Genomic DNA, 15,895 nt, shown 5'->3' with positions numbered 1-15,895 from the left:
TTGGCCCTCGAAGGAAGGCCCAAGTCAAACTCCTTCGTCTGACGCTGGAAGGGTTAGTGGAAAAGGCAACGAAGCTTGGCCTGGGTTGTGATATTGTGGGCATTGTGCACATGTCAGGCGCCTTGCAGATAGGCCACGCCGGATGCACACTAAAATCTGCAAGAAGCATCAACATGGTTCTCAACTCATGTACTTGTACTGCTTGGTGGGAAAGGGGAATACTGGGCACTAATGTACAAGTACCTCGCAATTGTGTAGAGAGAATCAAAACAAGCAGATTTTACTTGCATAAAGTTGGACGTGGAATACTCGCTATCAGCAGCCGATGCGCTGCTCCTTCCACAAGTGCTGTCTCGCGTCGAGCTTTTTCGGACATGTGAGGCGATGCCCTGAAGGGCAGGACATTGGGGGTGACTGGAGATGATCTGAGAAGACTGCGAGGGGTTGTCGGTGAGCGTGATGGGAGACCGCCGAATCTCTCCACTTGGGCTCTCTTCGTTGCTCAAATGAGCATAATGCCAGGCGGAGAAATTATCAATATATACTACTTTGTAGGCTTCGATGTTGCACTGGAATTCGCTATTACCCCACATTGGAGTCGAGAATTCGGTTCAATATTTTTCTACGAGAGCTCTGAGCGTCTCCGAGCGCGTTGGACTGCATCCATCCTGCACTAGATGCAGTCTACTTCGAACGATGGACGGGACGTACGTTTTCTGCCAGCTCAAGACGCGCCGTTAGACCGTCATCTCAACTAGTGGAGCACTATCGACGGGGAACTGCCGCCCCCAAAAAATTCGCCTCGACTAATAAATTGTTCTCGTCTCGAAGCCTTCGGCCTTCAGCCCTAATCAATATCCAACACCCGACCACAAACGTCATCAGGAATGGGATAATTCTGGTTCTGGTTCGCTTGTCGATCTTCCCAGTCAAAGGCACCGGCGATCTCTCGTTGCAATGGGAAAGCCACCGCGAACATCCATTTTTTGGGTTCTCCTTCATTCCTGGAGAATGATACTGTGGCGCAAAGCGCGACACCACAAAATCAGCATTCATTTCTCGTATCTCGCCCTTGTCTCCCGCAAGCAGCGGTCCTGAAAGACACAAAACTAATTTCCGGTCTCTGCGCCCCTCCCCCTCCCACCGCCGCATGGGACTGACTCCCTTGCCAAGTTCGTCAAATAACGACAATAGCGCAAAGGGCTGAGTCCGTGCATCAGTATTGCCAAATTACGTACTGTTGCATTGACACGGTGATCTTTGGTGGAGTCGGCGCGACGATGTGACCCTGCCCTGGCAGAAGTACATGCCAGAGACGCTTCGTCCCTTGCAGCCCAGTCCCCTGCTCTGTAGCATCCATGTCGACTGTGCAGGCGAGGAGGGAAGAAGGTTGTATTAGAGAGAGTAACGTACAAGGTCGTGGGTCCCCCTTTAATCCACAGGACTCCCCTGTATTTACCGCCTCTCCTCCATCTTGTAATACCTTCATTCCTTCTCTTCAAGTCTGGATTTCAGATTTCATATCCACAAACCACATTCGTTTACTAATTTCCGGTGGGGGACGGCGACGAAGAACGACGATATCAGGATCACTGGGAGCTGCGATTCCAGTGTCATCACCAGAGAGAAACAAACGCCTGGGAAGCACCCCGAACGAAGAGAGTTGAACAACCGACCATTCTGCCGCCCCAACACCCTTCGATATAAGCGATGCCTATTAGATCGTGAGGTCATCATCGAATCTGGGTCGATCGGTGGCCCCAAGTCACTCGTTTTGCGCATTGCTTCAGACAGAGAGAGACGTGGAGAGTTACCAGCACGAGATGAACCATGTTCGGATGGGGCTTACCGCCTCCTCCCTCTCGTAACAACCATAATAATAATATGGGGAGCCCATTTCCCTCTTGGGGCAGTGGCCCTTCATGGTGGGATGTGATTTCGGGAGGTAATAACAACAATAATGGAGGTGGAACTGGAGGCGGGAGCGGAAATGGAGGCAGTGGTGGAACCGGTGGCGGTAGCACTGGTGGAAATAACGGGGGCAGTACTGGAGGTGGGAATAGTGGCGGCAGCGGCGGAACTGGTGGTAGTGGGGGCAATAGTGGAGGGAGCAACGGTGGAAGTGGTGGAAGCACGGGCGGGAGCAGCGGCGGAGGCTCGGGGAACAGTGGCGGCAGTGGCAGTGGGAGTGGAACGCCAAGTAATGGTGGCTCGGGAAGCGGGAGTGGAAGCGGCACCGGGAACGGAGCCTCGAATGGTGGAAACGAACAGCCTGCTACTCCTCCACCATCACAGGGAAACAACGATAACAGCAACTCGCCAAACCCGACCCCAAGCAACCCCGTATCTGAAACACCGGTCGCCGCTTCACCGGCAGGCGAGAGTAGTCACAGCCAGAACCCCTCGCAGTCAGGGTCTGGTGGAAGTGGAACGCAATCTAGCGCCGAGGAAGGCTCAAGTAGAGGCGCCGACGCTGCCCTTCCATCGTCCACAGAATCTTCGAGCACCCTGAACCCCAACGGATCTGTGTCTGGCAATGCCAATACCAATGGCAATCCTTCAACTTCGCCCGGTGACTCAAACGGCGGTTCTGCGTCGTTACCCGGTTCCAGCGGGAACTCACCCGCAGGCATTATAGCGGGAGTGATTGGTACGTTTCTCTTCTCTCTTTGATCGAGATGTGTTGTTTTTAACCACAACTGTGCTCAGTCGCTGTTGTTATCATCCTTCTTCTCCTCGTCTTCCTCTTCCGGTATCGTCGAGTAAAGAAGGACGCCACCCTCGCCGCATACGGCCGCCGCGACCGCGCCCTCTTCGCCATCGGAGCAAAGAAGAGACCTAGCAAGAGATCATCCACAGTTCTAGGAGGGCTACTCATCCCCTCAGCCGCATCGAGATCCGCCGACGACAGTCCTCCCTTTTCATCGAGCCAGCCGGCCATGGCGGAGCACCCTATCAATCCTATGCCCATCGCCCATCGTCGCTTCAGCACGAGGAGCGACGAAACCGGCACAACTATGCCCCCTTCTCCTACCTCCACCGTCTTCGGCGGTACTATTTCCATGTTCCCTCTTCCTCCTTCTCAACATTCCCTGCCTCAATCGGTGGGGCATCCATTTCCTCCCACACCCGCACCACAACGGCCAGCGCAGTACCCGACGCAGTACCCGGCTCAGTACCCAGAGCAACACCCTCGAGATTCAATCAGTACTGTTTCCCAACTTTCCCGCCCTAGCGAGATTCGAGTGTCCTTTTCCGACGTGTCGGGACTCAGCGACACGGGGTCCACCCATCACCACGACATGTATTACGCCACCCATCCAACATACCAACCCGACAGTCCAGCCGCGGGCCCTCCGAGATTAAACAGCATTCCACACCAACATCAGCGAGTGGAACAGCTTAGCGGAATGCATAGGCACGGCCAAGCACCACCGAGCGCGGGGAATCGTGTCTAGGCACGTGTGACCCAGGGTTCGTTACGATGAATGATATTTTGGGCATTTCTTTCCAACGCATCATGATGAAATAAGCTATACTTTCCGTTATGAGGCTGAAGCTTGGTCATGGATACTATTCGAAGGGGGGGGATGGAGCATCTACTGGCATCAAGCATGTTTTTTTATATTGGGCATTTGATGATTGTGGAGATCGACCTAGCATTCCTTATCCCTTTCTCTTTTTATGTTCCTTCAGAGCGCAGTGGAGGCAGCGCTCGTTCATTCTTTACTTGTCAATGGAGCGCGTGCAGTTTGTACAATACATTGTATAGAGTAAACGTGAAAAATATCTTAATCCTGTCTCGATCTATGGCAAAAACAAACAACTCAGCCCCCGGCCTCGCTCCCATCTTCGAATGTGCAAGCAACGAATCGAGCTGAAGTTCAGCAGCACCCTCGGAGGGAGTTTTCGTCGAAGGCAATATTAGCCCTGAGAAGCTCTTGGACTTTCGATGACGACACAATGTCTCAATTTTGTCTAGATACACACCACTACGGAGAGTTTTTCTGATCACTCGGTACCAGTTTACCAATACCAAAGTTCAAGCTTTGGATGCCGTTCGGTTGATCGACGCCATTTCCAAGGAACCAAGAACCGGAAATTTAATTTTAATTCATAAAACTATTTAACTGTGCGTTCTTCTACTTCGCCGTTTTGCAACAAAACTTTTGATTTCGCTATAAATATTTTTCATTCTTAACGTATTTCCATCATAAAGATATTAGATCCTTTAACAGTCATGTCAGCCGCCTTTGCCTTCTTAATAGCCGCCTGGTAGGTCTCAAGATTCTTCGCCAGCTTGCCACCCGGCCGGTAGAACCTGTCAACCATCTGCGCGCTGCGCCCCATGCCCAGCTCAGACCTCATCATATCATCAAGTTCGGGGCAGATCGACCGGAAAGAATTCGATGTTCTCGATCCTCTTGATAATGTCGCTCGGATTGCCCTTGCTCCAGACCCAGTCTACATGAATAGAGCGAGATTAGGCCCTGTTGGGGCGCAAATCTGAGGAGACATCATAAAAGGATTGCATACGATTGGGCAATGGTCTCTAGCAGTCGCATGCTTCGACTCCGGGTCTTCCAGCGTGCCTGACAGGATGCCCTCCCTCTGCCCGGTTTGATAAGCCGCAAGGTGAGGAATATGACGAAACAAAATGGGATCTTTCTCTCCCTCAAGAAGCACTCTGCGTTCTGGTCCCTCTTGGGCCCAAAGCTCGACGCAGGGATGTTTTTCACAAGCCGAGGTCCTAAATGTTCATCAGCCGCCTTTCTTCATACGCCCGGATAAATTCGTTGAAACGTCAGCTAAGCCGGTTTGCTATCCGAACCCCACATCCACTTACATGAAGCATCTTTGCGATCGAGTGATGGACTCGTAGGAAATCTTCCGAAGGCAACGCAACTTCATCGTCCCCGGATATAAAAGTGACATTTGACGAGGGGATACCAATGTTAAAGTTGATAAATTGGTGTATATCGTATCGATTGGGAGTAGTAAACTGAAAAAGAAACTCAGCGAAGTTGAGAGGTTGTATCGGCGTGAGATCGGGAGACAAGCTGATGCAAGGGTACACTCACGGACGGCTGAAGTGCGTAGATGTGTTTTCTGAAGGTATAATCTACTTGAAGAGACAGGGTCACCGCGTTCTTGGGCTGATTCAAGCTGTCTGGCCCTATGGCGTCTCTCAGGCTGGGGAAGTATCTGTAAAGCGCCCACCAGACAGTGGATTTCCGTTCAACCTAAGACGACGATGAAAGTTAATATCTTCTCCATCCAGTCGACGCGGCAGCCAAGAGTCGGGACACATCCGAGTACCTCAATTTCATCATCATTGTCCAACACTCTAAGTCCAAATGGGATTATGGGTACGCACTCCGTATCCGTCATGAAATGGTTATCTGCGGCTGTGCGTCCCCGCTCCAATGATGGGAGGTCGAAGGCTCCAGTGATGACACACCGGAATCGATCTCGACGAAGACATTGCTCCTTCAGCGCTTCCCGGCAGCATCTCGCCGGCGGCTCTTCGGCCAGCACCCGCTTCCACTCTTCAATACCGGGCTCCGCTTCTGGGTGTGGAGATGGCGAGATCTCTGAATGGACAAACCCGTGCTTCACTGTTGGTAGGACGCAAGACTGCATGTTAGCATGGAATTACAACCGTTCGATGTTCGATGGCTATATCAGTCAGGTAAGCTGCAACGTACTAGCCTTAAGAACTGCATCCATGAAGAAGTGTCTGAGTTGACGGATTGACTCGAAGTTTTTCTTGAATAGCACAAGTTCCTTCATCATAGTCAATTGGCCTTCCTTAGGAAGAGACTCTAGGACAGTATTGAAGAAGGCTGGGGTGTCATCTTCTCCCTCGTCGCTCGCTGCTCGGTATGCGTCTAGGACTGTCTTCGACTCCGCTTGAGCGTCCACGTACGCGCCCATATCAGGGACGGTGGAAGAGAAATCGTCGCTGAGGGCGTCCATGTCAGGATGGGGCGTAATATGAAGTGCCCGAGTACGCTCCACAACGGTGACAGCGGGATATAATTGTTGTTTCTGTTGGCGTTGTTGGTATCGTTACATCAAATATCAATGGAGAACGATATCTAACAGGAAGGGCCGAGTTCTACTGCGCAACGAAGCAGGGATTGGATGTTCGAAGTATGCCAGGAGGAAAGAAATCTCTGTGTCGTTTGGGAAGAATTGGGCAGAACTACTTCGTAGATGCCAGGATGTTTTATCGTTTCTGCCTCTCATGTGGGAACAGGAAGTTGAGGAGCACTTCACGTAATCCCTTCCTCAGAAGCACCTTCGCGTCCCGCAGAGTTGACGATTTAACATCACAGTTGCATCAGTCGGCGATGAACTTTATATTGTAACGGAAGTTGAGGTCATTGTCATTCCATCGTTCCTGCTTCTTTACTTCCTCCTTACGTAACTGTGTCTGTGAGACTTCGAATTGTTGGACAAATTGTTGGACAAATTGTTGGACTGGACTCGAGTCTAATCCCGAGCAGGGCAAAGGGAAAGTCGGACGAACATGTGTTGGGGGCATCCCGAGTGAGATGCACAAAGGCGCAGAGGAGGCATATGTGGGATCATTCTCACTGCGGACTTCATTCACTCGAGATGGAAACTGTTGACCTGGATGACGAAGCTGATCTCAAGCGACAAACTGCCGTGGTCCTGACTTGATCGACCAGAGCTCTCTTGTGTTTACTGGGGAAGACGGCCATGGGATCATGACGTCGCTGGAAGTGTCAGCCAACCCAAGCAGTGGGTTCGCTCTAAGCAGCGATGACTGCCCAGCTGGCAACTGACCCCTCCTCGGGCTTGAGGGCCATCAAAGCGTCCCCTCAAATCGTATTTCTGTTGCACGACGCAAGCAGGTCTCGCAAGCCTCACAAGATCTGCCTTGGCTGCTGTGCACTCTGTGATCGAGCGACGATTGATATCAATTGGCCCAAGCTACTTTTTGCTAACACAACACATGAGTCGTGGGAACAGGTTTGTCCGCTCCCATAGGAATGTGACCCTCGTCGCGCAATGATCTTGGGCAAGCGACATGGACGACCTGTTTGATCATTATCAACATCTACGATCTCGGTTCGCTCGATGACAGCCTCTCCCAAGACCGCAACCTTTGTCATACGTCCAAAAGAGACTTGAGGAACGAGGGCAGTCCCACGCGATGCAATATCGATGCGAATAATCGGCCTCGGTATGCACTTGGCGAAGCCTCCAGGATGTATCACGACCATCGCGACGCGCTTAGCAAGCTGGCTTCCCCTTACCACAAGGTCACGGATGCCGCCCTCGAGTTCAAGAGGAACGAGAGACTGCCTTCTTTCCCAAAGTCTTTCTATGAGATTGGATCATTCGGAATGCGAAGGCCTTTGGCCGTTTCAGCGGTCCCTCTCTCTAATCACCACTGTAAAACGATTGGGATATCGGCATCGCAACTGCTGTAGTAAGTCGAGACGTTTTGCAAATCGACCAGCCCCACGGCCAGCCAGCCAAGGCCAGCCACGCTGCTTTTAAGGGTATTGAATTCTGCACTAATTGTATGGTATACCGAAATAAGATTGCACAGCGGAAGAAATGGCCAATTGCGGGTTTGGTTTGGTCGGCGTGCAGGGATCTTGATTACAGCCAGGATCCCTTTTCCTGTTTCCTATTCTGGACTTGGACGCGTTTCCAATATTTCTCACCAGGACTGGGGCTGAAGAAGTCAGTCTTCTTAAAGGGGGGTAAGATGTCATCGCCTACACCGCGCGTCGCCAATATTTTATAGAATAATTTATCCCGAATTCCAAGTGATAATTGCGAATTCATCTCGTCTTTCAAGGGCCTCTCAAGTGCTTTGCTTCCGTTCATTTTTATGCCTTCTAGCGCCTGCGCCTGCAAGATGCCGAGCAAGGGCGTACAAGCTTACACATACATCGCGGCTGCCGGGGTGGAGATTGACATCTCTGTCCCCAAGCAGTCGGCGACGCGCACGGCGCAAAGGGTGTTCGAGACGGAGAATTTCGAGGTCGACGCCGTCAAGATCCGATGGCCGCTGAAGCGCCATGGACGATTCACGTTCAAGGTGCGGAAGTCGAATCCGGGCGAGACGTTGACGGAGCAGTGGATGGACGTCGATCCCGTGTCGGGCGATATTTCCTCCGACTCAACCATGGATAACACGCTGTTGGAGACGAGGTCTATCGTCGGAAATGGCCTCGCCATTAGCTACGGCGTGTACGAGGCCGGGCCGGGCCAGGCGGGTCTGCCGAATAGACACCAGGCCTACGCCATCGTCACCCCGGAATGGAGCGGTTGGCAAGGCTCGGTGGCGCCTCCCGGGTCCGAGGCGGAGAAGAAGAAGTTCGCTTATTTCGTCCTGCCGAGCCCGCACGACGTCGGCATGAATAGCCTGGATACGATGAACGCCATCCTCAAGCACGCGGGCGTGGCGAGCGCCAACATTCTCGCCACCTTGATGCCCTACCTAAACAGCGCGAAAGACAGCGTCGCCAAGGTCATCGGCGGCCTCGCCGACGTGACGGTCAGCAAGATCGCGCCGGACATCATTGCCAGCCTGTCCGTCACGCAAAAGGATACGGTCGCGACCATGCTCCAGCTCGGTGCGCGCTACTTCGAGTTCCGCCCCGCTCACTGCCACAAGGCCATCCTGCCGCACTCTCCGCTCCCGGACAAGCTCTACTTCCAGCACGGACCCATCCCGGGCATGGCGTACGATCAATTCCTCATGGACCTCGTCCTCTTCCTCGTCAAGAACCCGACGGAGATCGCTGTCGTGCACGTCCGCTGGGATGGCGTCCCCGCCGAATGCGCACGCCCCACAGACTCGGAACTGAAGAGCTACCTCGACGCGGCTTTGGCGTTCTCCAACGGCGCCGTGCAGACGGGCAACTTAAACGACCTCCGCAACGCGACGATCGCGGACCTCCGCGCGCAGAAGAAGCGGTTGCTCTACATCGTCAACGAGTCGGTGCTGAGCACGTACGACGACACTGCCAACGCCACTGTGGACGGACGCAGCATGCTCGCCGCATTTGAGAGGACGTTGACGGCGGAGAAGCAGGAGGGACAGAACATGACGGTGGCGCAGTGCCAGGCCACGCCGACGAACATTAAGGATGTTATCTACTATAGCGTGGTGTCGGCGAGCGTGAGCACGATGGCGCTGATGGCGACCAAGGCGCTGTGCGGGCATCTTTTGCTGCCGTGGTTGAGGCAGAATGTGGTGGAGAGGTGTAAGAGGGACCAGTTGCTGGTGATTATGGATGATTTTATTGATGGGGCAGATACGGATGTTGCGGTGGAGTTGAGCAGGAAGAGGTTGGCGTAGAAGTTGTGCTTTTTGGATGAGTGAGGGTGTCATGAAGATGAACGAGCATGGCAGGATATGGCTTGCATGATATGACTTTATGAGATGGAGGTTCGTATTGTCATTTTCTTGGATTTTGAGGCGAGATTGAATATACTCTGCGATGGGATTTGATACAATATGGAGAGTCGGCCCTTGCCCTTTGCTTCCAACCTCGACACTATCCAGCCTCACCACGATCCCCATCACCCATGCCCTCATTGATCACCACACCCACATCCACCGCCACGCCCATGCCCACATCCACATCCAGTTTGCGACGGAGATGATGCTGTATGAGCTGCGTTTAACTGATGACTGGATGATTGTGCTTAAGTTACGGGGTAAGTGATGGACTTGGGCGATATGAGGCGTCTCTCATGGAGTCTTATGATATTATTCTATGGCTGAAACGAGTAACAAGCTCGAAAGAACCGAAGACCTCCTTGACTTCAATGGGGCTCGATTAATCCTGATTGAAAGCAATTACTACCCGTAAGGTTGTCAGCTTAGAGCATTAATCGGCCTTCTACGATGATCCCGCCGGCTGTGATATTGATCGATATTGTGAAAGATGTCCCCATTGAGTGGGTTCGCGAAATTAAAATTCAAGCACTCGAGGGGGCTTATTTTCCATCTTAAATTGGATTCACGCGAGCGAATCTCGTAAACTAATTGAACAGGTTACGATTTCTCGACATCTCGTGGCACGAGAGGGAAAAGAGTAGCTTCGGCATCGAAATCCGACCTCGTCAGGTTCCAGGCTCTCTTGAGTCCAACTCCTTATTCTTTGCCCCGTTCCATCATCTTTCCACCGGCTTCCCATTTACGATGTCATTAAGAAGAGATCTCACCTCGCTCGCCTCTTCTGCTGCCTGCAGATTTACCGACACGACATCAACGGAATACCACTCGGGGCGGGTCGTTGGATATTGAACTGATGGCTTAGCGGGTAGATCATGGCGGAAGGACCAGGAAATATGGGGGGCATATTGCGGACGATGCCAAAGTTGATCCATTTCTCTATTTCTCCATATCTCCGAGACTGCGTTGCTCATCTGTCTCTCTACCAACTGGGACGGCGAAACCATATTCCCCAACACTCCGGCCTTCCCTCACTCTACAAAGTGATACCGCTGCCCACGCCAGAAATATGATCACCAATGTGACAGTAGCCTACGACCCTGGCCATAGACAGTTTCGTTAGGGACCGGATTAAAAGGGAACGAAAACGAACTGCCGAGGTAATCTCACTTGTCGTTCGTTCTGTAGCTATGTTCCGGGGGATCTTCTCTCAATATCGACCGCCCGTAGTCCTGAGTAATTCACATCACTCTGTAAGGATGCCCTCATGGGACCCTCACTTCTAATAGTCTAGGACGAATAGAAAGACCATTGTATTTACTGGTTTACAACATGGTGAGAGAGTGGCTGGGCTCACTGCCTGGTATTTGGGCCAGGTCATTGCCAATCATTCGTCTTTCCCTGAGCCCTGTATAGACTTCCAATATCATCAATCTACGAGTCTTTGGATTGGAGCAACGCAACATGGGAGCCCCAAGGTCCAGGGTACAGCCAGTTTTGGGGGAGCGCCCACACAGCCTAAAGAACTGAAAACACTCCCACCCAATCGTGAAGGTGGTGGCGCATGGCAAAACCCCCCAAATGACGAGGAAGTTGACACTGAACAGAGCTTGAACAGAGCCCAAACAGAGCGGCACAGCCAGCGCAATGGCACTTTCTGTCTCGCTCAACGCACGTATCGAACAACGGCCAAGTCCGAAAGTTAATCTTGGTAGATACGCCTGTCGAAGCGACAGGTTTAGCCACATAACTGGCCCGTTTCTTCTCTCATTCTGCTCCTGGCTCTTGACGTCAAGCTTCTGGCTCCCTCCCTACGTGTGCAGCCGCCGCAACTGTGCCTGTCTAGACGCGTGGAGGCGTGGCGTGTGGACAGATTATCGTCTACTCCGTACTCCATCAATCACTTCTAATTAGCCATGGCCGAAACCACACCGGAGCGTGACTTGATCCTTTCTATTCACCCGCAGCACGTTGCCAATATTGTCAATCGCGTCAAGAATCACGAGTTCCGCAATTACCTCCTGCCAGTGTCCGTGAAGAGACTCTGGATCTACGAGACGAGCCCTGCCTCGTCGATACGGTACGTTGCAACTATAAGCCACGGGAAGCGACCGGGAGAGATTCGCGACCCTAAAGGCTTAAGAAACGACGAGTTTGACCGCGGAGACCTAGAAGGTCGCGTCAAGTATGCCTACGAAATTCTCAAACTGGAGGAACTGCCTGAGCCCTACTCCCTCACCACCCTGAAGTCCAACGGTTGGTTGGGCGGAGCACCCCAGAAATACTGTTTTGTCAAGCCGGCGATGGCCACGGCTCTGAACACTACATCGCTACGACTAGTCTTTGACTCCGTCCCCTCTGCCACTCTTGAGGAGAGCCTTGGGGGTGGTGAAGCTAAACTAAAGTCGGCACCTCCGACTACACTCTAGGGTTCACGGAAGAATGGACCTCCCGGAGGCGTTCACAAAGCGAAATCTACCCGTAAGCCTCGACACCCCAGTAGGCGGAAGCAAACATCCTCAGTCACTGGGTTGGAACCAGAGTTTAGATCTACTGGAGCGTAATTGAGAATTTTCTTTTTTTTTTTTTTTTTTCTTTCGCCAATTGCAATGTCGAGTCATCCGTTGCACCTCGGAAGAAGCAAAACAATCTTGTGCTCCTCACTTCGACTGGGCTTGAACATGAGAGAGAAGAGGGCATCTCCCGATTCAAGTCTCAGCTGTACCCCGCTTCAGAATCTAACGGGAATTGGATACCTGGATTCGAAGAACCAACAGCAGCAAAGTCGATCAATGCCAGCATCGGGTTGGGGAGATCCCAAGCCGCAACCACTTATATTGCAATCCAAACACATCCAGCCGAGCAAAGCGCAGATTAAGCCCGCATTTCCAGCCGCTCTCGTGTGCTACCCCATACTGCCCTATACCCGGTGTACCCGGTGTTGGCCCTGATCTTCCCCCCCCTCCCCAACAAGATCTAGGGGCGGAATGGCTGGGTAAATAGAGCGAGAGAGCGAGGGAACAATTTGGTCATCTATTGAGCCTCCTCGAGCCTCCGATACATTCCACCGAACCCGACGCGGCTAAACCGAAGCAGAGAGGTGCCTCGCCTCCTCCACGCCCAAGCTCCCGAACCCTTCTTACACCAGTGTAATGTGCTCCAATATCCATTAAATCCCGCCGTTATTGATCTCGCCCCACCGTCCGTCCCGTGTCCAGGGCTGCTATAGTGTATTGCTCTCGTACTTTGACGTAGCGCGAAGCTTTCCTTGGCACTTTGTGGGGTGCTATTTTCGTTTTGCTATATCGATCGCGGGTGATCGTGGACCAACTTTGTCAGTCCACTTCATCCGGCTCACGATGGCCTGGCCGGCGTGACTGCTGATAAAGTGAAATGCTCTGCCGCGGGTCGATCTCCCCCACACCAGCAGACTAGTGCATCTCGGCAGCTAATGTGGGCAGCAGGCTTTCCCAATGGAACGCCTTCCACCGTTCCTGGCCGTGGCTTTATCCGAACGCAGGAACGCATGCTCGGCAAGCTCTCGTCATACAAGTGAGCGGCCATCATCAACATATTGTGTGTACCCCGTTCTGGCTTGATCCCAACCAAACGGGACTCCCACGATGCACACACCCTGCATGTAGGCAGACACCCCAGACGGAACGAAGCCATCCCATCCGACAGAACTAAATGACCAACAGCTGCACCATGGCCTCCCTGCCTTGGATCGTGTTCCCCGCACGAGCCGGGATAGAGCCGAGCATAACCAGGCGCGTCGGCATGCTAGGATCGAGCGGGAGAGCGGAAGAGGGATCCATACGTGCCGAATAGTAATGGGTTTGCCTGCTGACCATGACGTTGAATCCGTTTATGTATAAAGCAAAGGGCTGCCGCTGCATGTACCCTGGATTTCGCTGTTGAGAACCAGCGAAAAGCTCTCCCGTTCGTTCGAGAAAAAAAGAGGATCCTCATCAGTGTGCTCACACACGAGGCCACCTTCCCCAGCTGTTCCCGGTCTGATCCTGCATTGACATCTCCCCGCCCACCCGTGCACCAGAATGCGTGATCTCTTGCTCCCCACCGTCCTCCTGGGCCTCCTTGGAGGAGCTCAATGCTTCAATTTCCCCTTCGAGGACCTCGACCTCACGGAAGAGAACTTCCAACGAGGCCAAGGAGGCTACTCCGACATCTACTTCGGCGACGCCTCCCGTCCCAGGCTCTCTCGAGCCGAGTGCAAGGCCACCCCTGGCACCGCCGATTGGCCTAGCGACCGCGAGTGGGAGCGTCTCGGCGAATTCCTCGAGGGCGCCCTGCTCAAGCCCGAACCGCCTACCGCCGTGTGCTACAAGGATCATCCTCTGTACGACGAGGCCAAGTGTCGGGATATCAGGACCAATTCCGGCTCGAATCGGTTCTTTATCGATGATCCGCTGAGCGTGTTGACTGCGTGGCCGCAGGGGAATACGTGTCCTTTGGAGGTGAAGCCGAATACTACTTGTACTCATGGAGGATTTCCCGAGTATGTGGTCAATGTGACGGAGGTTTGGCAGATTCAGACGGCTGTCAACTTTGCTCGGAACAAGAACATCCGTCTCGTTATCAAGTAAGTACAAGCTATCTACGCTTTTTCCCCCTGTGGTTTGGTTTTCAGGAGGGAAAAGAAATAGTAGGTAGAATAAAATAAAACTAACCGGATCCCGTTCAAAGGAACACCGGCCACGACTTCCTCGGCCGCAGTGTCGGCGCAGGATCCATCAGCGTCTGGACTCACTTCCTCAAGCAGTTCGAGTTCCTCCCCGAGTACACTCAGGGCCGATACAAGGGCCCCGCCGCCCGCGTCGGCGCCGGCCTTGAGTCGTGGGAGATGTACAACTTCATGGACGAGCACAACGTCACTTTTGTTACTCCCGGTCGATACACCGTCGGTGTTTACGGCGGGTGGTTCCAGGGCGGCGGCCACAACGCTCTCTCGTCGTGGTACGGCATGGGCGCGGATCAGATTCTGTCGCTTCAGGTCGTTACGGCTGACGGGCGATTCGTTACTGCTGATACTGAAGAGAATACTGATTTGTTCTACGCTCTCCGTGGAGGCGGTCCAAGTTAGTTCCCTTTTCTCCTAAACTAGTTGTCTCGCATTGAGAATTCAAACAGCTAACTTACATTTTTCCCCCTCCAGGCACTTATGGTATCGTAACCTCTGCCATCGTCAAAGCCCACCCCCGCGTCGTAGTCCGAAACGCCGCTCTCTCCTTCCAAACCAGCAAGGACGTCGACGTCGAGGCTTTCTGGACCGCCGTCAACCTCTACCACTGGTACGGCCAATACATCACCGAGGTCGGCGGCACGTCCTACAACTACGTCACCTACACCGGCAAAAACTCGTACACCTTCACCGCCGACAACGAGTTCCCCGACCTCAGCGACGAGGAAATCATCTACTTCCTCACGCCGCTCTGGGACTCCCTCCGCGAGGCTGGCATCCCCGTCAAGAACATCACCGTCGCGCCGACGTCCAACTGGGCGCCTTCTTCTAACGGCGGTACGGGCGACGCCCCAGGAAGCCAGCGCTTCGCCAGCAGGCTCTTCCCGCGCAAGAACTGGAAGGACGAAGACCTCTTCGTTAAGACCATGGCCGCCGTGCGTGAGATCGTCGAGGCGACATACACCTTCCACGGCATCTTCATGAGCCCCACGTCCACCATCGCGGGCTGGCCAGGCGCAGACAGCGGTTTGAACCCAGCGTTCCGTGAAACGTACATGCACGCCGACATCTTTTACACGGGCGACATCTCCAAGACGGAGCCCTTCAACGCCGTCATGGACAAGTTGCGGAACGTGACGGCCGATGGTGGCGCGTACATCAACGAGTCGGACGTCGAGGAGCCCAATTGGCAGCAGAGCTACTTTGGGAATAAGTACGACAGGCTTCTGCAGATTAAGAAGAGGAGGGATCCATGGAATGTGTTTTGGGCGCCGAGTACGGTGGGGAGCGAGGGATGGGCTGTGAGGAAGGCGGAGGGGGATGTGTTTCCTTCACAGAATGGGCCGCTCTGCAAGGTGAGTGCGGCTGCGGCTGCGGCTGCGGCGTAAGGGAGAGCAGAGGAGAAAGGTAGTGGTAGCGGATGCATGTCTTGATAGCGATGGCGAGGATGTGAGATTGTTAATATGAAGTAATTTCTGTCAGACTTTTGCTAGGCTCGTTGTGATTGATGTCGTAAGTCTGGTTTTGGGGAGGAGAGAAGGGGGAGTCGTTGCAAGAGGAGGAGGTAACCGTATCTAGAGTGCCTTCATTGACGGAAGTGGGAATCGTTCCCAACCGTTGTAAACTACGCAGCATTTCCTGGGCTGAAACGAAGACGCTCGACCGCTGAGGTGACGAGGCTCTGGATGGCCAGCTCAGTTATATCCGACTGTTCGTTCAACTCTTCGGCCACGCCTACG

General features: G+C 53.3%; 3 protein-coding genes and 2 pseudogenes across 3 annotated transcripts; 4 read left to right on the top strand and 1 right to left on the bottom strand.

Annotated features, from left to right (window-relative positions):
* Positions 1-1,830: 1,830 nt before the first annotated feature.
* SAPIO_CDS10229 (uncharacterized protein) lies at positions 1,831-3,458 on the top strand (the record flags this gene model as incomplete). The annotated part of the gene is made up of 2 exons (XM_016783858.1): positions 1,831-2,650; positions 2,710-3,458. 2 exons carry the CDS (start codon positions 1,831-1,833, stop codon positions 3,456-3,458), a joined length of 1,569 nt encoding a protein of 522 aa, XP_016638707.1.
* Positions 3,459-4,197: 739 nt separating this feature from the next.
* Positions 4,198-5,979, bottom strand: SAPIO_CDS10228 (uncharacterized protein; the record flags this gene model as incomplete). Its single annotated transcript, XM_016783857.1, has 3 exons — positions 4,198-4,321; positions 5,378-5,618; positions 5,709-5,979. The coding sequence occupies 3 exons, from the start codon at positions 5,977-5,979 to the stop codon at positions 4,198-4,200; spliced, it is 636 nt and encodes a 211-aa protein (XP_016638706.1).
* A 1,924-nt stretch (positions 5,980-7,903) lies between these two features.
* Positions 7,904-9,352, top strand: SAPIO_CDS10227 (annotated as a pseudogene; the record flags this gene model as incomplete).
* Positions 9,353-11,370: 2,018 nt separating this feature from the next.
* Positions 11,371-11,883, top strand: SAPIO_CDS10226 (annotated as a pseudogene; the record flags this gene model as incomplete).
* Positions 11,884-13,512: 1,629 nt separating this feature from the next.
* On the top strand, positions 13,513-15,544 carry SAPIO_CDS10225 (putative fad binding domain-containing protein; the record flags this gene model as incomplete). Its single annotated transcript, XM_016783856.1, has 3 exons — positions 13,513-14,057; positions 14,162-14,553; positions 14,631-15,544. 3 exons carry the CDS (start codon positions 13,513-13,515, stop codon positions 15,542-15,544), a joined length of 1,851 nt encoding a protein of 616 aa, XP_016638705.1.
* Positions 15,545-15,895: the final 351 nt, after the last annotated feature.

The sequence above is a fragment of the Scedosporium apiospermum genome (assembly GCF_000732125.1).
Source record: "Scedosporium apiospermum strain IHEM 14462 chromosome Unknown SEQ_SAPIO_0165, whole genome shotgun sequence".
Classification (NCBI taxonomy): Eukaryota; Fungi; Ascomycota; class Sordariomycetes; order Microascales; family Microascaceae; genus Scedosporium; species Scedosporium apiospermum.
Note: the sequence above shows the minus strand (reverse complement) of the source record. Positions and strands in the feature narration are given on the sequence as shown.